A 27,225-nucleotide genomic window follows, 5' to 3' on the forward strand; every position below is an offset into this window, starting at 1 on the left:
CTGCTGAAGCCTTCTTGTCTCTAGACACAGATTGTTATCTCCTCATTACTTCTCATTGCTGCAAGCCCCCAGAACCAACACTTGAAAAGATGCCTGATTTCAAATTGAAAATTGTGTACCCCTGCAGCAGCTCTCCTCTCTAGGCAGCGCGTGTCACGACAAGGTGGGATTTACAGGCTTGCTGCAAATTCTGCCAGGTGTCTTTGAGTAACGGCTCTGCTTTTAGGAATGGAATCCCGCAGAATTTTTTCAAATGAAGAATTTGGATTTTCACTTCAGCGATATGTACTTACAAAATGAGGAACTGGAATTGAATCCCAGACCCCTTATCTTTCCAGATAAGCTTTCCTGCTGAGATTTCACAGTCTTGCTTGAAGCCTTTCTTTCTCACTCAGCTTTGCCACAGCTTTGTACTTACATGAGGACCGCTCATACGCTGCTTCCTGCTCCTCAGCGGGCTCTCTGCCTCAGCCAAAAGAACTGGGCTGGCGCGGATCCAGCGTTTGAGCTGACCTGGGACGCTTACATGGATCCAGCCATTTGAGCTGATTTACTTCAAGGCCGTTTACTTCAAGGAACACTCACTCACGTGAGCAGCTAGGTGAAGGTTTTGATGGCAGGGTAGGAAAGCAAGGAGCAATGAAAGTGGTAGTCTTCAGTTTGCAGAGTTGAAAATGATATTCAGATTAAAGTGTCTGTACTCTGATATTACTGTTCCTGTTGTGGGGCCTCCGCACCTTCTTGTTCTTCTATAAATCGTTTGTTAGCACATCCTGTTCTAAACCAGAAATTTTATTCTCAAAAGATCAAAATTAGAATTTTTTTTGTAACTTAATACTTTTCTTACTTTATTTGTTCTCACTACCTTGGCTTGTGAATGATTGTTATTTTGTTTGCTGTCTTTGTTTGAACTCTAGGTGAAAAAATACTGGGCTAAGAAACAGCTCAAGTGGGAAGAACAGGAAAAGAAAGATCTACAACGTCTGAAGGAATTGAGAAAATTAATGGCTGAACAAGCGGTTAAAGACAGAGAAAGGTAAAATAAATTAAATGTGAACACCTATAGTATCAATAGGAACTTGTTATGGTTAATTTGCTTCTATCTCCCAACGTTGTAAATTAGAATAAATCGAGATAAGTAATTTTTCTGTCTTCCTGTTTGGCAGTTACCCCAGTCTATATACCAACGTTGCATCCTGATTGTATCCTGGACGCAATTTATGTGTTAGCTTGAATTAATTCATATCCACCAAAGTCTTAAACCTTTGTAAGCATTAAGCTGTCGTAATCACGATAGAGTACACACATTAAAACCAGCTCCCTTCCTGATTTTTTAATTGTAGCTGGGCAGTAAGACCTTCTACATTCCCACTTTGCAATGTTATTTATAATCAGGATTGTTGTGTTTGAAAGGCAAGCAAGAGAAGCGCGTTAAACGCTTAACAGCCTCAAAGATATTTATTATTCTTTTAGAGGGTCTTAAACTGCACATCTAGTTGTAGATACTCATCACCTGTTTGATGTAATTTAGGACTTTAGCCATTTGAATCCTGGCCAAGTCTTCATGGCAGAATATGGCCTTTAATGACCTGTTGAAGAAACACTTGATTTCATAGAGAAATTCCTCGGTCACAGAGGAGCATAAAAAACCCTGTATGTAGCCGTGTATAATAATATATATTTGCTCTCAAATCACAGGCTTACCTTTTTTGCATTGGGGGAGCCACCAAATTGCATGGACCAGAAATGTAATTAAGATAGGGTTAAAGTACCATTGGCGTTAGAATATTAAACTTGGTCTTAAGCATTCTGTGGGAAACACTACTTCGATCTTATTTTCTTACGATACCTTGCTGACAGGTAAATTTAAATGTATCTTTATGCTTTCCTTAAACATACCTGCAATAATTTTAGCTCAGCAAAAGAAACACACATACTTGAATTGCTGAGTTTTCAGCTGAACTGATCAGGAAAAAAATACTTTTCTTTGAACCTGTGTACTGCATTATGCCATACAGTTGGGGAAGGTTCTTTTCTTATGCTAATAAATGCTGCAGAATAAACTATAAGGAAATGGCACAGTTCACCGAGGAATGCAGGAAGGAAATAATCACTCCGTTGGGGTATTATGAATCAAAAGTTGGTAAATGCTTAGCATTATGTTTCCCCGAATTGGCATACCATACAAAATAAAACAGTTTAAATAAAAATGCTTACTGTTTGTGGAGATTAGTAATTCTTTGGAATTATTTAATGCTTTTCATCTTCAAAGCCTTCAGAAGCATTAATCAAAGAAGGGCAGAGAGATGTTGCTGTTACTAGGTACTGTAGTGGACAAGTATGGTGTGAGGCACTTTAAAATATGGATTGTGCTGAACGAAGGTAGAGATGCTGGGATAATGATTTCACCGTGCAGAACTGCAGCCCTGTGGAAGCTGAGTGTTCTTATCTCTTTCACCTGTTGCAGCACATAAATTTGTTTTGAGCCTTTGCAGAACTGATCAGGACAGATGGCACAGGCCAGTACCACAGTTCTGATCAAATACCTTTTCAGGCTTTTTTGGGAAAGGAAAAATTTTTGGATGGTGAGCTGACTGACTAGTCAAGGTACAAGATATGACTTGGATAGTACAGACAGTTTCTAACAGGTACAATAAAATATTAAAAATGTTCTGCTGTTAACCTGAATTTATTTTAAATTTAATTTAAAATTAAGTTATTTGATTTATAAAAAGATATAATTATTATAGAGTCACTGTGGTGCTCTATTTATTCAGGTCTCACTTGGTAATTTCAAGATGCTGAATAGCCAGAGCTATGACCACATCAAAGAAAAGGATTAAAGGCACCTGGAACTGGATACAGAATTCCAGGTGACTAAGTCCAAATTTGCTTTCTGCAACTCCTCTGCTTAGTGACTGTCTGACAGCAGAGACATTTAACCGACTGGACGTTTCATTTTTTGGTCTGGAAGTTCCTAGGTAGCAGCAGTTGTGTGTTGCATGTGTACCTTAGAGCTGTTGTCTTCAGAGCAGCTGGCTACCAAGCACTTGCCTAAACCCCAGTGGGTTGAAGTTTCTGTACGTTCCCATGGGTGTTGATCAAGTGAAGAACGGCAAGAGTATTGAGTTCAACACGAAGTCCTAAAAAGCAACGCTATTCTGCATTCAGAAACATGGGAGAGGGGCAAAGGACTGTGCTGTGATTTCTACTCCGAGCACAATATCTGTTCTCTATTAATTTTTTTTATCCAACAATCATTTCCCACGAAATTTGTAAAACAGCATTTTAAAAAATCACGGGGACTGGGTTAAGAACCTAGGTCTGCCCAGATTCTGTCAAATGCCCCAACAAGTAGGGGCATTTGTTTTACTTCCTTCTACTCCCATTCCTTTTGTATTGTTTGTTTGTAGTGGTCCAGCTATGAAAACACGGTGAAGGTGCCCTCCCCTAGGCTATTGTATATTCTTGTGGGTTGTGAACCTTACTGATAATGCAGAAAATGCAGATTTGAACTCCTTCAGGCTAAGAACCTGAGTCTAAAACTGTTTGGACAAGAGCTCTGATTAACTTGTGTGTATCATAAAAGGTCTGGGCTCATCACATTGAGAAGGAAAGCAGAGAGTTCTGATGCTTTTTTTTAAAATAAAAATTAAAGATTTAGTAGATGACAGCTCCAGAAATGCAGCAGGTACTCGATAAATGGTGTGCATTCTCCTTACGGGCATTCAGCAGGATTTAGCCCCGTTCAGCTGGGATAGCTGGTGGGACTGCTTCAGGAGTAAGAAGTTCATATGGGCAAGATCGGTTTGCCTGTGGCCCATTGAAAGCAGAGATGCAAGCACGGATGTACATCTGCTGCCATTGGTCCTTTATCCGTACGTAGGATTGCATACTCAGATGTTCTAGACATCCAAAGTTAGGACTACGTGCCTGTCGTTAGGACACTGAATTAGAAGCTCTCCTTTAATGTAGTATCCAGAATTACAAACTGCAGGTAAGTCTTATTGTGCTTCAGTAATTAGCACCCCAAAGGACCAATGTTTGTTGCTAGCAGTCCACTTCTCCCTTCTCCAGTCTATGCAGTGAAGCTCAGCCAGGTTTTCATCCAGCCCCTTAGCTATGGAATGGATTGGATATACAGAAAATATTCTAAAAGAGCATTCACACCCCCCTGTCCAAAGCAGTAGATTTTGCATTAATTTTGCAGAGTGAGAATTAAATTGGCACGAAATTGTACAAATATTTTCACTCACTAGCTATGAGAAATAGAGCGGCGCGGTCCAGCTCTCCAGTGAGTGGGGAACGCTGGCGAGCATTTTAACCCAGCACCGGTACTGCTGCCAGTCCTGGCCCTGGCTCCAAAGGGCGGGCTGGGAGAGTCGGGAGGAGAGGATGGCTCTCTGCAAGGGTTTTATCTGACTAACCGTCAGAAACCACAGTGGCAGCTGTCTGCCGTGCAGCTCTGTTATCACATGCCGAGGGAAGGTGCTTCTGCGTGGCTTCTCTCCCTTCCCTTGCGCTCGCTGCAGCAGCGCCTTGCTGGGAACGCGTCCCCATGGCCTCTCCTCTCTCCCCTCTTGCCCCACCGCAAGGTCTTCCCTTTCCTGAAGCACAGCTCCCCCCAGCTCCCCAAAACCCTCCCCATTCTCTCCACATTGAAGGAACGCAGAAGTGAAAGAATCCAGAAAAACTGGGCAAGTATTTGGGCATTAAAGCCCTTCCTAAAGCTGGGCAAACGAGGGCAGTTGGTGGGGGCGGCGCTCACAGAGCTTTGCTGGTACCTTTAGGAGTGGCTTCAGAGCGAGGGCTGACTTCAGCCCCGTGCCTGGCAGAGCCGCAGCGCTCTCCCTGCGCTGGCAGCATAAACTGGTAAAGGATCTGGCCCATGGGTTCTGTCGTGGGAACCGCTGGCTGCTTCGGAAATGTTCAGATTGGTGCGTAAAGCGCTTCATCCCAGCTGCCTGGTGCCTTGGTGAGGTGGCTGTGCCTCGACCCGGCCTAGCATAGGAAACACAAGCAGACCTTCTTAGCCTCCAGGATAATGCTTTCTGCTCTCTACGTGAGATTTATTCAGCTGACAACAGCGAACGGGATCAGCTGTGACACAGGGAAAAAAAACCCTCTCTATATTGTAATCCAATTTTTAAAAGTTTTGCTAAAGCTTTCATAATAAACATACTAGTTCATTATTTCCTATTGAATATTTATGAAACAGTGTCAGAAAGGCGAGTTTTAATGAAATTATGCTTATCAAAAATTACATAAGTGTGTACCCACAATACTTCAAAAAGGTAGCTTTACTGAAACTAATCATCTACGCTCACTTTTCAGCTGGCGATTTATTAAAATTGTTACTGGTACCTAAAGTCAAAATGGAGTATTAAGACACTTTAATTTTAAGCTTTTCTATAAAATTAAGTTTACTTTGAGGAAATAGTAGCTAAAATATTACTAAGTGTAACAGAGTGAAAGAGAATTAACAACTTTATTAGGATGTGGACACTGTGAAATCAAAGCTCAAGCAAACATTTAAAGCCAAGTATAACAAATATGGGAGAATGTTCCAAATTAGGAGCACAGTGTGCAGCTGAATATGTATTTACAAGGTTCTCCGCCTCCCCTGGGTGTGGATCTGCCGTTGTCCTCTGACAGTGAAACTTCATCTTTGTTAACACTGGCCTTGGTCTCTCCAACGTGAGCAAGATGACGATCTGCTCAGGATAACGCAGCCATGAAAACATGGACCACCTTCAAAGGAGCGACAAACGCTGCCTCGAGAGGCTGGGTCCTTGCTCTGCCTGCCTGTTGCTGGGCAATCAATTGCAATCACTTACGTCTGTTCAAACTGGGTGTGGGGATGCCATAAAATGCTCCCATGTAGCAAGGCTTTACATTCCGACGGACGTGAAAACTTCTGAAGCAGAGACAAAGTATTTGTAGTCAGACCTGGATGAGTGGCCCTCGGTTTTCCTTCTTGGTAATTCACAGACGTTTCCAGGGTACAGAATTTCCTATTTGTTAACAGTGGAGTATTTCAGAACATGTATCACAGTAGTCAGCTCAAGCACAGTGAAAAGTTTTCAATACAATGTAATTGTTGTCAATTTTCAGAAAAATATGAGTATCTGCCTTTTATTAAATTTTCTTAGTATGAAAAGCAGATTAGAGTTTCTCCCTGGAATAAAACCACCTCTGGAGATTGCTGTTGTAAGCATTCATCCGCCTAAACTACAGTGGCTACAGTAAGAAACTGAAAGCTTCTCTGGAGCATCCTCAGGCAGCTTTGTACCACTCTCCTGGGACAAATTTGTTTGTCCTGATAATTGTTACTGGTTTATTGATGCAGTGGTCTTTTCTAGCTACCAACATCTGTATGGTTAGTTAGCTACCAACTAACTGTATGGTTAGTTCTGATTTTTGCAGTTTATAGCACAAGTTATATACTCCTTTGAGCTTACTAACATTTCAAGAGTAAGAAAGTAAAACTGCATGTTTTATTGTAGTTGAAGCAGCTCTTTCATCTCCATTTGTCTAAAGGCACGTTCAGATTTGAAGGGCAAAAGAAGGATAATTCCTCGAATGCAAAGCATGGCAATGCCAACTCCTATATAAGGATTAAGAGTGACATACCAACAAATATCCTGCAGCTTCAGAAGAAACAGAGCTCGGCAGTGGACTGAGGGTTGTTAGGAAATACCGTCATGGTGGTACTGTTGGGGCTGTAAAAACATATTGCGAAAAGCTGACCAGCAAAAATAATGTTGTAGGTAACATTTCAGGATTATTTGTGCTATCCAGTTTTTTCCTTTTGAAGAAGGATGTAGTTCTCAAGTTTTCTTGCTTCTTCCAGTAACAAGTTTGGGAGTAATGTGTTTCCTTTAATGTAAGGGATCTTAGGAAAGAGGAGTTCTGCCATACACAGATGTCGGAGAACATTTCTTCTTGGCAAAGAAAATGGGGAAAAAAAAAAAAAAGAGAGTAACGGAGCTAAATAAAGCATGCTGGAGGAAATCTTGTTTCAGAAACGAAATCTGAAAGGTTAGCCAAGTTGTTTAAAAAAAAAAAAAAAACAACCCCAAAACAAACCCACAAACAAAAGCCCTGCCAGAAAATCCCAAAACGCATAAAAAATACAACCCCTCCAAAGCCGCCTTCCCCAAAAAACCCAAACAAAAAACTCCAACAAAAACCCCACATTCAAATGAAAAAGCATTTTTTGCATTTTGCAGGTGTTTTGATGAACCACTGTATTATTATTAGGTGGCGATAGAAAATGTTCAGACTAGTTTTGAAACTGCAATATCATAGCAGAAATTTGACCCCGTTTGTATGTATGCTGTTTTGCAGGGTACAGTTTAGACAAGCACTACTAGAAAAACGATGGCTGGAGAAAAAGGAACTGGCCCTCCAAGAAGCACGTGAAGAGGAGGAAAAAGAGAAATGCCTTGAAGCACTCCGACAACAGGTGGGTGTGTTCCTGGAGAGTGTTTTCATATACAGTAATGATACAAACGCATGCTGGCATATTACGTGAGAGATAAAAAGAATAATCTGTCAAAAGCAGATAAATGACAAAGTTAAAATGCACTTTATGTCTGACTTTAACAGTAATTCTGTCATGTCATAAATCCTGTGTGCTTTGTAACTCTAACAGGAACGCCGTGATGTTAAATTGCACTGTAGGAGCTGTTGATATCTGAAAATAGATACTATTTTTTTTCTGGGTCGGACATGATTTCTCTTTTATTTTTTGGGGTTTTTTAATAATCTTAAGTCTGCCTTGAGTCTTAGGCAACATTTATGAGTAATTTAAATTCTTTTCAAATTCAGAAAGCTTACAGACCTGGGATGACTTTTCTTCGGAAAGAGATTTGCATGTTATTTTAAAAAGGATACCCCGAAAAAGCTTGTTAATGTTTGTCATAGTAAATGTAGTGTTATTATTTTTTTCTACTGCTGATTTTTGAAGGAGAAATTTTACAATCATTTATTTTTGTATCTAATCTCCTCGTTTTTCCCTCCAAAGCTTAAAAGGAAAAACTTGGAGTTCACGTTCTTTACACTCCAGGAACTGCAGCCTAAATGTGCAGCCAAAGGAAAATGAAGGAGGGAGAAAAGGTGCTCTTCAGACTCTTTTGATTCTGTATAATTTAAACAGCACTAATGCAGCAGCTTTCTCCCTGGGACTACCTGTGGTTAAAAATACAATACTCGATGCAGCCTTGACCTTACCTTCAGCATGTCCTTTGGCTTCAGAATTAACCGTGCCAGTACAGGCTGCATGCCAGGGAAATTCTCCCTTCGTCCCTTGTGGACCGTTTGTGGCCTTATAAGTGCTTTAACTTCAACATTTGGGTGTACGAAGTCAAGAAGAAAGAAAAATATAACAGAGGTCAAATACTCCAAGCTGTCTTCCGTGGGAGAGCTGAGCATAACAGGAATAAATAAACCTAAGGGAACATTGGTCTGTTATTTCAGTCATTTTCTAAACTGTAGGACTCAGGCTCGTTTTCAGTCAATAATGCTTTGTTTCTAATAATCTGATTCAATTATATCTTTTGCAGTATTAACAGTGTTATTTTAGCTTGTCAATGCATTTTTAATAGTAACTGTATTGTGTCTTTTTTTAAGTTACTGGTTGTATTGCATTGTCTTCTGCGTCAGCTTTTGCAAGAGGCTGGTTGAGGGTCATGATCTGTTGATCTCTTCTGACTGACCCAGTTCTCTTACCAAAGTAGAAAATGCTTCTAGAATGGCCTGTGAACGGGATGGTAGAGTTCCCTCTTCATTACATTTTTCTAATGAATATTTATTCTCTGTGTTTCACGCTAATGAAACACTGCTTCATAAAATGTGCCCCTTGGTTGTATGTGGGGAAAAGAAAAATCTTTAGCAAAGTCATCCAGTCTGTATATTTTGACAGCCTGTAAATACAAAGATGACTTTTTGTTAAAGAGAAAAAACTATTGTACACAATTTTAATTTTTTTTCTCTGGTTTTAGCCATTCAGATGGTGTCCTGACTTTGATTATTTTGTTCACACACACATCTTTCTGTATTTTTGGCAGTAGTATTAGCCTCTATCTGAATATTTTAACACAAAGAAAATAAGCAATGAAAAAAGTTGTCTCTTGCACAATATAATGTCTGAGTGAATCTTTGATCCTGATCTAGCCACAGGAAATTAAACAGTTAAAACAGATGCGCTTAAGAAAAAAGCAAAGAATTATGTTATTTGTGGCATATCAGTGTTGTTGCCCGTAACTCTGTAATAATTGTGAACTACCGGTGTGATCACCTTTGTTTGCATCAGAAGAAAGAGAACTCTAAAGAGAGTTTGGAGTTCCAGTAGTTGGGGGTATTGCTAGATTACGAGACTGCTGGATCCTTCTGGCCCCTGGTTTTGAAGGTCAGAGCTCACGTCAGCCTCTGCTAGAGAGCTGAGGATGTTGCTGCTTCTCTCTCCCAGCAGCCTTGCTGAGCCGAGGCCGCCTCCGCCGCGAGGACCGCGCACCGCTGCTACAGTGCAAAGATCAGCAGTGCGCGTATTTGGGAGGTGCTGTTTTCTGGTAGCCAACAGCTTACCGTAAGCTTGTTTCCCACCAGGGGTATGACGAGGTAGCAACATAAGCTCGCTCTTCACGGAAATGCCGTCCAGCTTTCAAGTTTATGTTTTCAAGGAGTGACAACTGGCATTGACAATATGCAGGTTATTCTGTGGTAAGCCTACCTACATAGCAGGCAGTTCTCTGCTTTACAGCCGCTCTGGGCATGCACAGTGCTATATTAAGTCCAGCTAATTAAAATGTCTCCATTGGGAAACAGGACAAAAATCTCCCTGGTTGTTACTCTCTGTCAAAGTGGTTTTACTCTGGATTCAAGTTTTAAGCATTACAACTTTTATATATGAATATAAGGTGGTTTAAGACAACTTCTGAACTTTTTAAACCAGGTAAAGGATTGTGTTCTCAGGGGACGTGTATTATTGATAATAACCTTTTCTCACCTTAGGTTTACACAGATAGAGTAATTGTTATTTTCATACCATGGATTTTAGGTTGCTGTTGTTGCAAAACTGGATCCAGCTAGAGCAGTGGCTGATACGGTGGCATCTAAAGCTCGGATGGGCATTGGAACCAAAGAAGAGTTTGATCTTCAGAAGCCACTGTTTAAGTTGCATACATACAGTGAACAGCAGGTAACTGTCTGCAATCATACCATATAGCTTATTGTATGCACGCATATCTTAATAGCAATGTGTGACAGTAATGTTAATTAGGTATCCTAAACAGCAATGTTAGCACAAGCATACAGAACATAATGTGTGTAAAAATAAAAACATTACGACTAACTGGAGGGGTACCCCTCTGACCCAGTGTAGATGCTGGAGGAGCACTAGAAGAGTGGAGCATGGGTCCATTCAGGTCCCGGGTGGAACTCCTGGGCTCTCCCTGAACAGCAGCTCCCACTGCAGAGAGGACACTGGGCTGAATGGACCATTGCGTGGTTCCTGTGCTCGTTAGGTGTTTTGACGATCCACTTGCTATTTCTTCATTTGAAAACTCACCCCTTTAACATTTTAATGCATTTATTTAAGAGTGCCTCCTTTCCACCTGTCCCGTGAGTGTTGTGCTAAGTATTTGAAGTTAATTGTCTCAGCATGAAAGTTCTGACTGTATACGAAAGTTATGCCACAGGTAACCTAGTTATGGAGTATTCTTTTTTTCCTGGAAGATTATGCACAGCACAAATCTCTTCATAAGCTGAAAATTAGTATCTTGACTATCTTTACACTATTGCTGGATTGAAGATCAGTTAGGATGCGATATGCAAGGGCTGACAGAGGAGAAACTAGTGAGGTGTAAATGAAGCAGGAAACTGAAGTAACTATACTCCTGTTTTCAGGCCGCTCAGATTGCTGAGGACAGTGCTAGCTCAATTTCAAATGGAGTTGAGCCACACAGGGGAGGATTTTTTTTTTTATTCTCTTACTGTTCCCCATCTGCTCAGTCTATGCATTTGAAATAATTCCCACTCTGGAATTTGAAAATTACATTTACAGAAAGAGAAGTATGATATAATTCTATGATATGATATAGTTCTATGGCATTTGATATATGATATGATATAATTCTATGGCATAAAATCTGTCTTTCAGCAGGAAGCTGAAATTTAACAATGTCTATAACTAAGCCTTTCCAGCACTTCCCATTTTAGGGCATTTTAAAGCTTCTCAGTTTAGTAAAGGAGATATTTTGTACAAAAGATGTATTTTTTTTTTGTTTGGCTACTAAAATTTACCCAAATCTGACCTATGTATGAGGTTCTGAAAAGCCTTAGGTTAAAAATGCTCTGGGCATGTGTATTTGGGATTGATACCTGAGTTCTTCGAATATTCTTTCCCTTTTGGCTCCAAACAGGTTTTGGTACTGCTCGGACTGCAGTATGTGATTCCTGTCAGGCACATTAGCGTGCGCCATCCCAGAGCTGCAGTGGTTGTGGGTAATGTTCCCCAGCGCTGGTGTCCCCAGCAGCTCCGGGCACTGTGGCAGGGGATGCTAGAAGTGCAGGCAAGGCAATCCGACACTCTCTTACTGACAGTGCTCCCTCACTGTAGCCCGTGGAAGAAGGATTTGAAAGAGGCTTACCCATTTTCTCAAATAACCTTTTGACAAATTTTGGAAGTAATTTCCCTTAGCATTAATTGTTACATAAAATGGAAGTGATCCTGCCATGTAGTCACAAGGTAAGAAAAATCATAAACACGTTGGAAGCACTCGGATTCCATAAAAACAAACAGCAAGGGGTTGAAAGTCTTGTGCTGAAAGCAGGGCTGCATTGATGGGGAACACTAGAGCAGTCAGCAACTCTTCAGTGAACAGGCTGGATCAAGTCACTCAGTTTCTCAACTGCACTTTGAGTTTTACTGAGGAATGACAACCAGCGCTCTTTGTTAAAATAGTTTGTGATAATTAATATGAAAAAGGATAATATCAAGATATGTGCAGTGAGATAAGGCTTGTTCACTGTAGAGTTGCTCTACTTTTAAAGGCTTTATTTTATGACCATAATTTTCTGACTGTCTTTAAAAACTTTTAAAATCTATACATCCACAGATAACCTGTAAGATACACTGTGTGTATGAGGAAAGTATTGTTTTGTTTCTATTTATTGTTGCTGTGGTTTATTTTACAGATCATTTCTGACCCTAGACTTCGTGTTGAGCTAGCTCTTCGAGAAGCTGGACTTCATAAAACACTTTATGCAAAAGAGATTTTACCAAAAATTCCTCCACTGAAGCTGCCAAGAAGAGATATGGAATCTACAGCTTTTAAAATGTAGAGCGCCTCTCATACCAGGAGTAGAGGAGCTTCAGGGGTATTGTCCAGCCTATAATGTGAAAACTTTAAATAAATTCCCCTTTGGCTGTGCCATGGAACTAGTTAGCTCTCAGTGTGTGCAGTCATTCAAGAAAACCACCTGCCTTTCTCATGCAGTGCTACACCGTGTTATGCCTGCCTGGGTGAGGGTTTGGCAGAGGGCTGGTGGATGCAGGTTGCTGTAGGGTCATTTCCCATGTCCCTTTCTGCTGGGAGACAGGACACCTGTACAGGAAAGACTCCTGCAGACATCGCAGGCCCATCTGATGTATAGCATCTTGAGTAGGAGCTCTGGTTTGTAAGTGGCAGCGTAAATCCAAAATAGCTTTGCAGAACGGTCACTTTAGATGGTATCATGATACGTGAATGCATCCCACAACTTTCGTTCCAGGCTTCTTGAGAATTTGATTCTTTTAATTACAAAATCTTCATTATCATGATTGTTTCTATTATTCTTTGATTATTATAAGAAGAAACTTAACCTTTGTCTATATTTAGAAACCAATTTGCTGCATGATATTTACTGCAAACCAGTCACGCAATTTCACATTGCAGATGAGTCTTTCAGTATAAATTAGAAATAACGTTTCAGATCCGGGATCTTTATTTTGGAGCTGAAACTACTGAATAGTAATTGGAAGGGAAATTGATGTCACTTCATTTTGTAGCTGATTATATTTTCAAGCCGTACATAAGATGAGTGTAAAATGCATGTAAACAAGTTACAGTTGGCAGTTTAACCAAAACTCTCTAGGATGATGAATATCAGAAAGATCTGAACATCCGCAGTGGGGTATCTAGGTAATTACAGGAACTGCACTAATGTGACACTGAAATGTTACAGGTGTTAGTGGATCCCGTACCTGCAACACCTTGTGAAACAGACAGTGATCCCTCGCTGTCCAAACAAGAGACAGAGGAGCAGGGTCGATGAGGGCCCTGTCTGTGCCCTCCCACGGAGCAGGCCCAGCAAACACCGAGAGCGCGGTTTTACTGGTACCCAGGGGCTGCCACCTCCTTACCTGGCACAGGCGGCAGGCCCTCTTCTCTTGACGTGCCCAGCGACTCGACACCAAATGTTTTGCCATCAGACAAGTTGAGTTTTCACACCTCAAACTGACAGCAACATTGGCAAAATCTTGTAGCGCAAGGCTGATCTCAGCAGGTGTCTGAGCACCTGCGGGAGGGAGGTTTGCTCTGGCCCGGGTGCTCGAGGGTGCAAAGCCAGAAGCAGGCAGACTCTTGAGAAGGGTGCCGGAAAGGCAGGGAAAGAGCTGGTGCGACAGACTCCTGAGAGCACGCAAAGATCTAGAGCAGGAGCAACATAATTGAGTACTGAAGCTATTTTAGTGGGGGGAGAAATGCTACAGAGACTGTCCAAAAGCCGTGGGAGCTGTGTGTCTTCTGGATTCAGCTTTTGCATGTTTGTGCTAAAATTATAATTCTGGGTATACTTGTGCATTTTATTTTGGCATCTCATTTGCGGTAACTTATTCTTTTTAAAACACGCTTGGTCAGCCTCACAACTTGTTGGACGTTCCCGCAGGGGAGACCAGCATTGCTTTTCTTCTCCTTTGGAGACCAGGCTGCTGCTAGACTGCTTCCCAGAAACGGAAGATCCCAAACTCAAGGCAGTTGATAATTTCAGTGATGCAAAATCTTTTCAGATTACAGTTGTCTTGTCATCTTGTATAAATACCAAGGCATTTACAAAAAGAGAAAGTTTAAATGAAGCAGACATTTGCTTTGGAAAAAAAAGGCACTGATTTTTAGGTGCTATCTTGTGATCGCCTTCATGTCTGTCGTTTCTCAGGGAACAGGCTGAGTAGAGGTCCGCTTACCATCGATGAGTTTGTGCCAGCTCACTGCAACCATGAATTGAGGCTTGTTATTGAGACGGTGAGGCCAGAATGAGGATTTTTAGAGGGCTTTTCACGTAACAGTGGAGGATGAGAAATGTGCAGGTCAGTGAAACTGGCTTCCGGTATTTCACTCAGTACAACCTGCGGCTGCTCTTGCCAGGAGAGCTCCTGCAGACCGCCTCGGCCGCTCTCCCCGCCCTGGCCAGGCGCCTCTCTTCCGTGCTCCTGCGGGAAGGAGGTGGGTGTTTCGCCTTACTTCATTGTTCCCACCTTAGCACTGCTCGTGAGAGATGATCAAAACCCTGCAGGAAATGGAGATTCTTAGAAGGATGTTTATTTTCATGATAAATGCTTTCTATACTTTTTAAGAAAAACTGAGATTTTGCAAGTTATTTTTGTACAAAGATGTATGAAATTACTTGCACATAAAAATATTAATTTAGAAAATGTTAATGGGAAATAGACTTCTCAGCCAACATCTCTTACACCTCCACTCCGTTGGTTTTGACTCAAGGGTGACAGTTCAGAATGCAGCTATCCTTCATGCTAATGTACGGAGTGTATGCAGTTTCACTAACAATCTGAATTTATAAGTCGTGAGAAAAATTTCTTTGTGAAAATTAAGTTGTTTGGTTTCCAGATATACTTACCTGTGAATTCTGTTAGTCAGAAAAATGGCTTACATGCTAAATAGTGCCTGAACGTCAAGTATCAAACTGGCAGACGACCAGTTGTGATATCCAACTGTTGCAAAAGACTTACTGCTTACACGTACGCTTACGTGCACGTTTTTGTGTGTGTTTATAGAAAAATGTGAGTGATTGCAGCGCCCGTTCTGACCCCTCTGAGAACAGAGAGGGCTTTGCAGTAATGGTTAATATTTTGAAAAAAGCTCACCAAGGACACGCATTCTGAGCTCTGTAAACTACCGACTCCTCTGAAATTTCCCCTTAAAGAGTGTCAGACTTAGAACGTGCCATAGGAAAACCATTTACAACATAATCGCTACGCTAAAAGCAAAATAAGAAAAGTCTCTTCGCTGGACAGTGTTCTAGAAAATGGAGAGTTTAGAATCACAGAATGGTTTGGGTGGGAAGGGACCATTAAAGCCCACCCAGTCCAAGCCCCCTGCCAGGAGCAGGGACATCTCCAACCGGATCAGGTTGCTCAGAGCCCCGGCCAACCTGGCCTGGGATGTTTCCAGGGATGGGGCATCCACCGCCTCTCTGGGCAACCTGGGCCAGGGTTCCACCACCCTCAGTGTAAAAAAATTCCTCTTTATATCCAGTCTGAATCTGCCTCCCTCTGTGTTAAAACCATCACCCCTCATCCTGTCACACCAGGCCCTACTGAACAGTTTCTCCCCATCTTTCCTCACACACAGCCCCCTTTGGGCACTGGGAGCCGCTCTCGGGCCTCCCCGGAGCCTCCTCTTCTCCAGGCTGAGCAGCCCCAGCTCTCTCAGCCTGGCCTCACAGCAGAGCTGCTCCAGCCCTCTCAGCATCTGCGTGGCCTCCTCTGGACCCTCTCCAACAGCTCCACGTCCTCCTGCTGTTGGGGGCTCCAGAGCTGGACGCAGCGCTGCAGGTGGGGTCTCACCAGAGCGGAGCAGAGGGGCAGAATCCCCTCCCTCGCCCTGCTGCCCGCGCTGCCGGGGGTGCAGCCCAGGGTGGGGTTGGTTTCTGGGCCGCAAGGGCGCATTGCCGGCTCATGTTGAGCTCCTCGCCCACCAGCACCCCCAAGTCCCTCTCCTCAGGGCTGCCATCTCCCACACAGTTAATGACCAGCACTGTGTTTCTGTAAGCTACAGCAAAGCAAACCTCACCTATCAAATTTGGCTAAATGTTAAGGTATCATATTTCTTTTCCTGGAGTGGTTTTACATTATTTTCACAAAGGACTTAAGGTACGTTGCTATTAGTATAGAAGTTTCTTAAGTGGACTTTGGACTGAGCAGAACTGAGTTTGAATGGTAGGTGAGACTACATGTTAAGTGACTGGAGTGATTTAGTTTCTGTTCTGGCAGAACGCTGGCTCCTCTCCTGGGATTCCTGCCCCATCAGATTAATATTTGAGCCTAAAAACTCCAATCTCGGAATGGAAATAGGAACCAATCTGCTTTTCTTGTGTGTTTTTTTTTGTTTGGTTTTTTTTTGTTTTGTTTTTTTTTTTTTGGTATTTGCTTTTTCACAGCAGCAAACTAACCTATCCCAAATGAAAGTGCTGGGAAGTTGCTGGAGTAGCTGAGGGAGTCTGCCACCGGCCTCGCACCCCAGAAACGGACCTCTGCAGACGGGAGGAGGCAGCCTGACAATGTGCAGTGGGGTGACGAGAGGGACACCAAGAGAAACTTGCACATTTGGGAGGCAAATCGAGCTGCACCCAAGTGTTTGGAACTATTTCTGGGACTAGAAGGGCCCTGGAGTTGCTGATGAAGCAGATTTTAGGCTATGGGCTGGAGAACAACTACCTGGAGGACGGCCCCTTGCCATATCTGTAAGTACCTTTAGATGTAACATGTGTCATGCTCTTAATATCATTAATATCTTAAGATCCTCTCCCAGGTGTTTTGATACATTGAAATTTTGTTTACTGGGACTCCTGAACTCTGTTAAGTTATTGTTCCAAAGGTGTCAAAATTCATTTGGAAGCAAGGTTGTTAATGAACCTTAAGAACTGGAAGTTCTTTCGGTGGGAAATTCTTCTGGCTGTGGGTGACCCTCCACGAAAAACCCTTCCACTCAACCCTGCAGCAGTTAATGGAGACACTTAAAAATTATTTTCTGGGTGATTGATGTTTGTTGATTAGCAGATGAGTGTGAAAGATGCAGTCCCTGGCAGTTATGTGAAATCAGGTGAAGATTATACCAGTAACGTGTGCTCCCCATCCCCCTCCCTCTCGAGGGTCCCCGTGTGCCCCATGCCCAAACCTCCCGACCGTGCGACGGGGGTGGAGCTGCTCCTGCTGGGCTGGGGCCGGTCTGTGCGAGGTGGGCTTCCTGCGCAGCAGCCTCTTGTGTTCAAACACTCCGGTACTCGTCAGTTTTTGACAGATCTTTAAACATTGTACAAACGGAAGTCTGAATGGCCTTCATAACAGCAATGAACGACAACAATGGTCACAAATGCGGATGAAACTGGCGTGTCACTCGCTGAGACTCTGGCTCTGTGCCAGATAAAGAGGATCTCCTTCCTAGAGGACGGCTGTGGACAGGAGCGAGCGCTGAAGACGGGAGCGAGAAGCGTCCAGTTCAGCAACACAGTCTGAACTTCTGTGCAAATTTTGGCTGGAGCTCTCCGTCGGTGTGCAAGTGTGTTGGTGCCACGCAAGCTGTACTGGAGGTCTGCGGCTCCTGCACAGCACTGTTCGCTGGATCTGGCCGCCCCGCTCAGCGCAGAGGGCGCTCGCCCATGGGAGCGCATTGTGACCGAGTCTCTTCCGTTTCCCAGAAAAAGGGGCCACGGTGTGCCGATGTGGGTAGGTCCTGCACACCCGCTCCCAGACCGCACTGTGCCAGCTGGGACCCGGCGCCTTGTTGCTCGTGGTGCATCGCCCATCACTTTGTGGAGAAAAGCGCATTTCCCGCTGGAGGGTGCAGCCCCAGGCGCTTTCGGATGAAGGCCGCGATCAGGCGCTGGGGCCGGTGCTGGTACTCCCACAGCACCTCACGGGGCGCCCGGATCTGGTCCCCCTCCAGGCGGTCCAGGAGCGCCACGCAGACGACGGCGGCTGCGGGAGGGCCGAAGCACCGCGTTAGCTCGCGCCTGATGACTGGCACTGCCGCCTTGAAACGCGGCCCCGTGGGGAAGGAGGAGAGGCCCTGCTCCCGCTGCCCTCGCTGGGGGATGCGCCCCGAGGCGCCAGAGGGGCTGAGGTGACAGGACCCCCGCGGCACCGCTCGCAGGGACCCTCCTCTCGCCTCCTTTCCTTTCCATAGAACAGGGGAAGGCAGCCACACCAGTGTGGCCAGGGCTCGTTCTAAGGCCGGGTGAGAGGGGTCCAAGTTTTGTTTTGTCCGACGCACACTCGGCCTTCTAAAACAAACTTGTTTTTTATTGAGCCACAAAATTTGTTTCAGGGTACTTCTCTAGTTAAAATCGTTAGGAATGCGGGGTTTTGCCCTTCAGGCTGTCTGAATCTCACACCAAACCAGACCCTCGGGTCAGGTTGAGCCAGGGAGCGCGGAGGTGCGGGCAGGACGCGGAAGCGGCCGCGGGAGGACTCACCTTTCAGGCCACACAGTCTGCACAGGGCAGCGAAAGCCGTGGACTCCATTTCAATGTTCCTCACGCCAGCATCGTAAGCTCTTTTTAAGTACTCTGACTTTCTTTCACTGGAAAAAGAGCACAGTGCTCCATCTAACCTCCCCTGACCTTGAAAGGAAGCAGAGAAGAGTCACTGCTGGCCCTGCGTGGGTTTGCAGTCGCGGTGAACGGATGTAATGTCAAATGGAAAGTCCACCGTGCCTACGTTCTGTCTGAAGCTAAGTTTTCCCTTGAATAGTTACTTAACTCCTATTAATCTCGGTGTTTAAAGCCGGTGCGCTATGTCTCTGTAAGAGGAGAAAATTAGGCCGGTTTTAACGTTAGCGAGAAGGGTGAGTAAGCCCGCAGGTGCTAAGCACAGGGGTACATTGCGCTCTGCAGGGACAAGTCGTCGCAGCTCCTCTGAGGCCCGTGGCGTACACCAGCTGTGGAGCGCTGCCAGGTAAAATCCAAAATTGCCAAATCACTGCGGAAGAGGCATCGCAACCTGTGCAGAATGGGAAAACTGGGGAGAGGAGAACACCCTTCTTGTAGGTTTAGTTTTCCTCACGGGGCTGCCGTGGCTGGCGGGCAGCTGGAGCCGCTCGTGGGCGGCGTTCCCGGCTCGGCTGGCGCTGGCCGCGGAGGTGGGTTGCGGGGCACCGGTGCTCCCCGCGCTCCTGCCACAGCCCCAGGGCGTCGCCGCAGGCAGGACCTGATGCCGCACTCGGTGCACCCAGGCGCGGGCACCCGTCCTGCCCCTCTGCCCCGGCTCCGCTGGTGGCTTTGGCTGTCCTGCAGCCGCCGCTGGCTCCACAGAGCAGGCCCGTGCCCGGAGCAGCTGCTCCTCTCGTACAGCATGCGACGCCCTGCATGCCAGCAAAATGCCTACCTGCGGCTGTGTAACCTGGGCAGAGTGCTTCAGTTCATCGCTGTTCCTACTGTTAATCCTCTCAAATGGCTTTTTGTTTAAATAAAACAGGGCCTAGAGCAATACACAGATGGCCGCCTTTGCGAGCAGATCCGAAGGTTTATAAATAGTCCTTAGACTATTAATTCTTCATTTATTACATTTCATCTACTCTGCAATCAGCGTTTAATTTTGTAAAGGAAATGGTGCCAGAGTAACCAAAGTTTATTTACATTAATGTCACACGCTTCCTGACATTTTTCTAGTGTTTGGGAGTTCTGAAGTTACAATCTTGCTGCAGGAAAAGGCTCAGCATAACCCACCTGCCTGGCTCGCCACGGGATTGTGGACGGGGAGCTGTTTTCTTTGCCAGGGTGCAGCTGCTGGCCTCCTGCTTTCGGAAGCTCTGTGACCGCACGTGGCTCCCACCTAACGGCTGGAGCGGGGGCAGCGGAGGTCCCCCGGGCGCCGGCACCGTCCCAGGGAGCAACTGCAGCTGGGTGGATCTTTGCTCTTGATCCCCCATTGGCCACGGCAGCGCTGGCCTTGCAGGTGACGTGACAAAACGTAACCGTCAGGTGCACAGGAGACCAAAAAGCAGAGGAGGTCTCGCCCTGGCAAAGTGCCGAAAGGGGTGTTGTGCGTTCTGACGGTGAACGCTGCTCTCACTGCTGAACAAGCGCTAACCTATCAGGTGGGCCTGCTCCCGCGGCCCTTCTCAGGCTTTGGGAGCATGGATAGTTTTGCCTACGTAAGAACGTAAAGACTTGGCATCACGTCTGGGGGGAGGAAGGACAGTCAAAGATCGTTTTACCTTCGTAGAAGTCAGAGGTGCACATGGTATGGCCGATGAGCGTGGGAAAGTCAGGAATCTTCTTGCTGCAGGCCAGTAGCTCCTCCACGAGGTCCCTGTCCAGCTCAGTGCTCCGCACCACCACGTCATCCAGCACCACCTGCTCAAACCGTGGCTTGAAGGAGGAGTCCACCGCGGTGTCCGTGATCACCACAGACCCGGCCTCAATCCCTGCGAATGCAAAGGCTGAGGCTAAGCCAGAGCTCATAACACTTGTGACCCGCTGCAAAACTTCAGTGTGACAGAAAAATCTCTACAAATACGCGTGTGGCTGTGGGCTTGTGCTTTGAGTGAGTAAAACAGACGTGAGAGAATAATTGTAATCCATGCAGTAACACAGATGTGCAAGGAAAATGTACAGAATCAGCACGCGATGAGCAATTGTGGGAACGTGCTGAGCGGCAGCACTTTCCTTCTGGCTTGCAGAGCTCATGGCCACCACCAGCTTGTGCAGGCGCCAGCAGCACCGGTGCCCTGGCCAGGGGTCCCACCCGTGCAGACTGCAGGCACCAGGAGAGCTGGGAGGGTCTCGAAGCAGGAGTGACCTCCAGTCAAATGTTTTCTGTTTGGAGAGTGATACCCAACTGTTGTGAATCAAAACCTTGGTTCATTGTGAAAACGTGCGCTCTGCTAAGCCAGTCGCTAGAAGTCTGCTGGGTTTTAACCCAAACCAGAATGTGTTGTTTGGTATTCGGGGACCTGACAAAATGCTGAAGCTCTTAATTGCATGACCTACTGCTGAGAATTTTTTTTATTAATAGCTTTTTTCCCCTGAAGAAAGACCACGATAGCTTACCTAAGCCTCCAGAAGTGCCGATGCGTATAATAGTGACGTCTCGGCATTTTGCGTGGTGCAGCAGTTTGATGAGTTCATGCAGCATGATGGAAATGGAAGGGATGCCCATCCCATGCTGTTGGGAGGGGAGAAAAGAGAAATGTCATTCCCCCTGATGCTGCGGCAGGCGACAGGTACGTGACTGCCACAAGCTCAGGGTTACACTGTGGCTTCTTGCTGCTGCTGAGGCCAACAGCAATTTTTTGAGGGGGAAGGGACATCTCAGGGTCTTTGTAGCTGACCAGATAAAATGTCTAACCCTTTCTGCTCCCCTTGATGCTTTTAACGCTCTTCTAGCAATAGTGCTGGCGTTCGTCCCTGGGGACCAGTACGTCAGGAGCGCAGATGGTGTTTCTCCTTCAAGAAAGGTCTCTCCACAAACGCATCCCAACAGCTGAATGCTCCAAGACCTTCCCCGCATGTTGCCCGTGCTGATGCCACGTGCTGACTTCCATCCTTTGTCGTGTCCTGCTTGTACTCGGAGTGGTGAATCTCAGTGAGGACAACCCGAGCCTCCGCTTCTCTGGGTGCCTCCGAGCCCATCCTCACCCACGCTGGAGCACCTCCGCCTGCGTTGCTGGGCACGAAGGACGACAGATGGGTTCACGCCCCTCGGTGAGGACCGATTTCGGGGTCAGCCGTTTGCCGTGTGGAGCCTCGTGCCTTGCAGGCCACCCATCCTGTTTCCTGGCTCGCATCACGCGCCCTGGCGTCCCTGCGTCCCCAGTGCCCGCCTGGCTGCCCGGCGGCTCTCCCGTCCCCTGGCACCGGCTGTGGCCCATCCTCTGCCCTGGCTCGTGGTGCCCGCTGCCTGGCCTCTGCTGCCGCTCCCCCGGGCTGGCAGAGGGAAAGCCTCTGCTTTCTGCCCGGCGCTCCCTCACATGATCATCTTGATTTTCTGCTCCATCGCTCGACCGCTGCCCTTTTCTTGACTTTACCTTTGAAAACAGAAGGTGGTTGGTGGTGTGGGGTTTGGTTTTTCCCTGTGAAAATGACTCGCATTTTTTGGTTCTGCTATCATGTTCAAAATCCAGAAGGAAGCGAATGTAAAGAAGCTCGGCTAACTCAACGTATGCAGTCAGGTTTCCTATCGCTTTGTCTCTCTTCGTTTGGCTGTGAGGCGGATGGTCCGTCAGGCTTGTGTCATGTTTTAAATAGGAAAACGTTTTTCATGTTGTTATTCTGGAACATCAGCCTGACTTATCTGCCAATGCCTAAAAAATTTACTCTCATTGTAAATATTCAAAGCAGGAAACCGTGTTCCTGCCTCCGGTATGTTTGAGTTCATTTCTGTTCCTAAGCAACCTGCAAAAATGGGATGTTGGCAGCTGCTCTGCACGAAGCGTTTTGGGGAGGCTCGCTGCACGCTCTGCCCTGTGTCGCCTCGCAGGGACGAGCCCAGGGGTCGATGGCTTCTGCACTGGCACAAAACTGGTGCGTGGCCAGGAGCTCAGTGGCAGCTTTTCTTCCAGCTGTGGCACAGCTGCTGCCAGACTGGGGAACGGCAAAACTTGTGGACTTTTTTCCCTTGGATCCTGTCAGATTGATTCCCTTAGGCTTCTCCGTTGGTCAGGTTTGGTTCAGTTTTGTCCGATGGACCAAACGTGAGTTCTGTGGCGTGAATGACGCTGTCTCTTGCGAATCAGGTCAGTCTTAAACCTCGTGCCTGAAGAGATGACGGCAGGACCGAGCCTCGGGCTGTGAGCACTCACTGGCACAGCCTGTATTCGCTTTTTCTTTGTGCAGTGCCAAACATACTGCTGCTCCGAAAGAATAATTAAAAATAAAGTAAGGTTTTTACTTTAGACCTCATGTCAATGCCATACTCCCAGCAATATTTCATAGCTGATGCGTGGTGGGAAGTGGTCTTTCCCTCTCAAATTGCCAGACTGCTGAGCTGAGCAAAACACGTGCATGTTCATTTTTAACACTATGATTTTTAAACGAAACCTCTGTAGCGCACTGAGAAATATCATTCAAACAGAAGCAGCTTTACCGTGGCCGAAGCTTTCACTGGTGCTAATGGCTGAAAACTGAGGAGAGGAAAAACACCTCTGTCAGTGGGCACTGCGGGAGGGAGAGGTTGTGCCGGCCACCCTCCCTGCCGCCGCGGTCCCCGCACCAGCCCACTGTGGGACTGCGCCGGCAGCGGCAGACCCCAGGAGTGGCCAGGATGGAACCTGCGTGCGGTGCAGCGCGGCGCGGTACTTACGCTGATGGAGAGCACTGGCCCAGCCCGGTACATGGCGTACCGGTCCGTCCCCGCGCAGATGTCTGCCAGGTCCTCCCCATCGCCCGCCAGCCCCAGCTCCTTGTGCATGAACTGCGCAAATGCCCTCATCCTCCTCGGGCTGCCGCCAACGCAGACGAACTGGGTGTAAAAGAGGAATGTGTTGGTCCTTTTTAGCTAAAATAGGTACCAAGATTCAGTCTTAATGTGGCAGTGGGGGGCTGTGTCAGACACGTCTCCCCAGAGAGTGCAGCAGGACGCTGCGTCCTCGCAGGCAGTCAGGGGCCATCAGAACAAGTGAGGGTCTCAAAAGCTGGAGTTAACACTAAAACCAGGCTGTTCTCCTTTAGGGTTGTGACTACGCGAGGTCCGGACAGCTCTACAGCTGCACATACTTGGGTATCTGTCCCAGGCCAAGAAAATCTAAAATAATTCAGCAAATTTAAGCTGTTAGTATTCCTACTGACAGCAAAGCAGAACCAGATGTTAGAGTAGCTCGTCATTTAACTTATTCTATCCACAGTGCTGACTGCAATTAGTGAGCGCTGCGGATGAGACAGAGGCCGTAAAGGCAGGGAGGACAAAGGACAAATTTTACATACTAAAGGAAAAAACGCTCCCTGAACGTAGGAGGGGGACCAGCATGCGGCCGCAGGGGCAGCGCTGCTCACGCAGCTGCCAGCGGCGCAGGGGAGCGGGGCCACGCGTGACAGGGCTGCGCTGGGCTGCTCGAGCCCCGGGCACCGCGGCTCTTCCCCCGCGCTGCTGGGGAAACGCTCCCATGTAAAACGGAAGAGGAATGCGGTCGCAACAGGCTGGCTTTGACAGCAGGTCTCAGCCGAAAATACAGCATCCTCTTTCCCTTCTCTCCAGTAGCTGGTGATCAGATGCTTTGGACAACTGCCTTCTCCGTCTGTTCTCCAACATGGAGGCCAATATAAAATCAGGTTTTATGGAACTGCAGGTTTTTAAAAGGGGAATTTTCTATTTCTATATTTTTTTTGCCCAAAACAAGAAAGGACAGACAGCTTCCCTGCCTGGGCTGCCCCAGGTGGCTGAGTCCCTTTGCCGAGCAGCCGGACCCTTTCCCCTGCGGAGCATCCGCGGCGGCAGGGCCTGGCACAGGACGGCAGAACTGTGGGACCGGGGGCTGGAGAGCCCTGCGGGGCTGGGAGCTGCTGCCCCACGTTTGCACCTGCTGTTTACCTTTATGTCCCCAAACATCGCCGGCAGGTTGTGTGTCTTCGTTCCCAGGTCCAAGTGATAGAGAATGTCCTCCTCCATCGACTCCAAGTGCGGGTTTTTAATGTGGACGAGCCCACTGCTGCGGGGAGACGGGGCGAAGACGGGTCAGGGGCACTGGGCAGCGCCCGTGGGAATGGGGACGGCGCAGGAGGGGGCATGGGGCGGCCCGGGAGCCCCCGCGAGGGGCATGCACGGCCTGGTGTCAGGGACGGGACGGGATGAGCCAGCTCGGCGTGGCTGCCTTTCTGGCAGAGCCCTGCTGTCACACGAGCTGTCCCCTCCCTACGTCCGTTGCCGCTGGTAACCTGTTTGACATCTCTTATTTTGTGCATTTGGCAAAAAATGTTTCGCAATATTTATCATCAATTCTGTCAATGGCAGCCTTAGCCCTTTCTTCATATGATTCTGCCAGAAATACCTAGCGGGTGATGCACCGTGCTGTTTCCTGCGAGACAGCTGGTTGAGCTCTCAGCAGACGGGGATTAGAGATGTACTTTGTCCCCAGTAACTGCCCGGCAGTACAAGTCCACGTTACGTTCAGGTTCGGCCGGCAGCGGCGGGCCAGATTCCTTCCCTTTCCACGTGCGGTAATGGATGGGAAGCAACCAAGTAACAATACAGGCCAATTTTCTAAATAAGACTTAAACAAAACGCAGAGAATGTTTTTATATCTTATTAAAACAAATTCAAGCCCTCCCGCTACTCACCCGGCGTAGCCTGTTGTTTCGGTCATAGCAGCTCTCCTGGCGCCGGCTGACAGCGATACTCTGCGGAAGGGGTCAGGAAAACACCCCGCGGTTTCTTCAGCTGTTGGGCTTGGAGCTCGGAAGAGGTTTTGAGGGGCTCCGCAGGGGGTTAAATACCCTCCCTGGCTTTGCGCGGCTCCCAATGTCAACAGCGGCCGGTCCCCCTCCGCCCGCTCCCCTTGGCCCCACAGGTGCCAGAGGTTCTTCTTCAGGGCCGGCGCCGCGGTTTGTCCCAGATTGGCTGTTTTGGCAGGTGTGTCGCTGTTAACCCCGGCTCACCCTCCGCCGCTGCGCTGGGGCGGCGAGGCCGGGGCCGGTGACCCGCTGGCCGGCGGGGCGCGTGGCAGGCACACGTGTGTGCCGGGCTGCAGGCCTGCCCATCTCCGGCGCCGGCTTTGTGCCAAGGGTTTGTCTGAGTTCGCCGCCACGGCCCTGCTCCCCCGAGCTGTGCTTCCCCCGGGCTCCGGGGATCCAAACGGCGCTCCTGCCCCACACGCCACCTTCAGACCGTGCCTTTCTCCGGCCTCGTTCCGTGCAAATTTGAAATCACCCTGTGCTTTTCTCAGGTGCGCAAAGAAGGAGTTGATGCTGCAGCGACCCTGCCCTGGCCCTGGGAAGGGGCGGCGGTGCGTTAGAGGCGACGGTGCAGCAGCCGCAGCAGCCCGGGTTCCCTGGTCCCTGTGCAGGCGCGGATCAACCCGCGCCGGTGCGACAGCTGCCTCGCACCCACGGCTGGCAGGGCCCAGGTGCCCGTCTGCGCCCTCCGCCTGCCACGCTGCCGGGGGGACGGGCTTGCTGGGGGTACTGGCTCCGGGGCTGAGGCTCAGCACGCTGGGCTCCCCGGCCCTGGCCAGCCGGTCCGAGCACGGTGTCGCTGGCTGCCCGGAGGCCTTTTACGCTCTGATCCTCTCCGGTGGCCCATAAAACTGTCTGAGAAGGAAAACGCGCACAAGTTCAGCGTCAAAAGATGGACCTGCCCATTCCCACTAATCCCCGTCTTCACCCTCCTGGCTTGTCACACAAAAAAAGTGCCTTGCAATGGGTTTGCTTCTCGCTGGCAAAGCTCCGGAAGCAGCGCTGCTGGTTACCGCGGCGGTGCCCAGGTACAGCGACACACAGAGACGGGACACAGCCGTGCGTCAGCGGGCCCTGGAGCGACTCGTCCTGGCCCGGAGAGGCCGATGTTGTTGCCAGCAGCGTCCAGACAACGATGTTTGCTCTCCCTGTCTGCACCTGAGGGCTCAGCCCAAAGGGCGGCGTGGAGGCAGCGCAGAGGGGCCGGGCCGGGTGCCCCTGGCCGCAGGCACTCGGCTTCTGCCTCCGCGCTTCCCGGGTTTGTGCTCTCAGCGACGAGCCGCTGCTTGAGACAGATGCGCGCGAGCCTCCTGTGCTTCGGGAGCGGCGGAAGACTGGAGGTGCTGATCCTACTGCCTGTCCTGACGCGGCCTGAGACGTCCTGGCGGATATTTTAGCGAGCGGCTGGGGGGGCAGAATCTGGCATTTGCTGTTGGCCTCTGGGAACGGTAGATGATCTGGTTAATTAGATAAGTGCTAGCTAATTAATTACCGTGGTGAACTGAACCAATAAACACGTCTGATTTCAGTGCAAATTTTGTTAGCTGATGCTTTTGATCTGCTGCCATCCTGGATGACTTCTCTGCGATTTGTGTGGTCGCCGTCGCAGGTCCCCCGGCTGCTACGGCGAAGGCTCGTCCTAGCAGTGAGCTGCAGGGAAGCACGAGGAGCCTGCAGAAGCAGCCAGCGCGCTCCTTACAGCCTCTGAGCCACCTTAATGGCCTACAGCGATTTTTATTATTTTCTTTTTTTAGCCTTGACAACTTTGGTAATTGACGCCATGAGACCGTGGCAGGGCCTGAACGGTTCAGATCCGGGGTGGGGGCCAGGCCTCCTGCGGGT

At 47.8% G+C, this 27,225-nt stretch overlaps 2 protein-coding genes across 7 annotated transcripts in view; one reads left to right on the top strand and one right to left on the bottom strand.

Moving 5' to 3' along the window:
• CCDC148 (coiled-coil domain containing 148) overlaps window positions 1–16,706 on the top strand; it is a 64,850-nt gene extending 48,144 nt beyond the window's left edge. For 2 of the 3 annotated variants that reach the window (XM_086751050.1, XM_086751052.1), the window contains 4 exons: window positions 918–1,036; window positions 7,351–7,468; window positions 10,061–10,201; window positions 12,199–12,445. In XM_086751050.1, coding sequence (XP_086607176.1) covers window positions 918–1,036; window positions 7,351–7,468; window positions 10,061–10,201; window positions 12,199–12,345 — 525 coding nt within the window. In that variant the 3' untranslated portion in view covers window positions 12,346–12,445. Of the gene's footprint in view, window positions 1–917; window positions 1,037–7,350; window positions 7,469–10,060; window positions 10,202–12,198; window positions 12,446–16,437 lie in introns of those variants that run through there. The other variant, XM_086751051.1, reaches the window with a different exon arrangement.
• Window positions 16,707–17,466: 760 nt separating this feature from the next.
• UPP2 (uridine phosphorylase 2) lies at window positions 17,467–25,407 on the bottom strand. 4 transcript variants are annotated; one of them, XM_086750913.1, is made up of 7 exons: window positions 25,270–25,407; window positions 24,524–24,638; window positions 23,300–23,458; window positions 21,049–21,163; window positions 20,214–20,423; window positions 18,472–18,618; window positions 17,467–17,974 (listed from the first exon to the last, which is right to left on the bottom strand). In XM_086750913.1, the coding sequence occupies exons 1-7, from the start codon at window positions 25,293–25,295 to the stop codon at window positions 17,802–17,804; spliced, it is 945 nt and encodes a 314-aa protein (XP_086607039.1). In that variant the 5' UTR covers window positions 25,296–25,407; the 3' UTR covers window positions 17,467–17,801. The 4 variants fall into 4 exon arrangements, with proteins under 4 accessions (XP_086607039.1, XP_086607038.1, XP_086607041.1 ...); XM_086750912.1 differs by having other exon boundaries at window positions 24,524–24,641; XM_086750915.1 differs by lacking the exons at window positions 17,467–17,974; window positions 18,472–18,618 and adding an exon at window positions 18,625–18,997 and having other exon boundaries at window positions 24,524–24,641.
• Window positions 25,408–27,225: the final 1,818 nt, after the last annotated feature.

Source organism: Chlamydotis macqueenii, chromosome 6 (genome assembly GCF_036417535.1).
Source record: "Chlamydotis macqueenii isolate bChlMac1 chromosome 6, bChlMac1.mat, whole genome shotgun sequence".
In the NCBI taxonomy this organism is placed as follows: Eukaryota; Metazoa; Chordata; class Aves; order Otidiformes; family Otididae; genus Chlamydotis; species Chlamydotis macqueenii.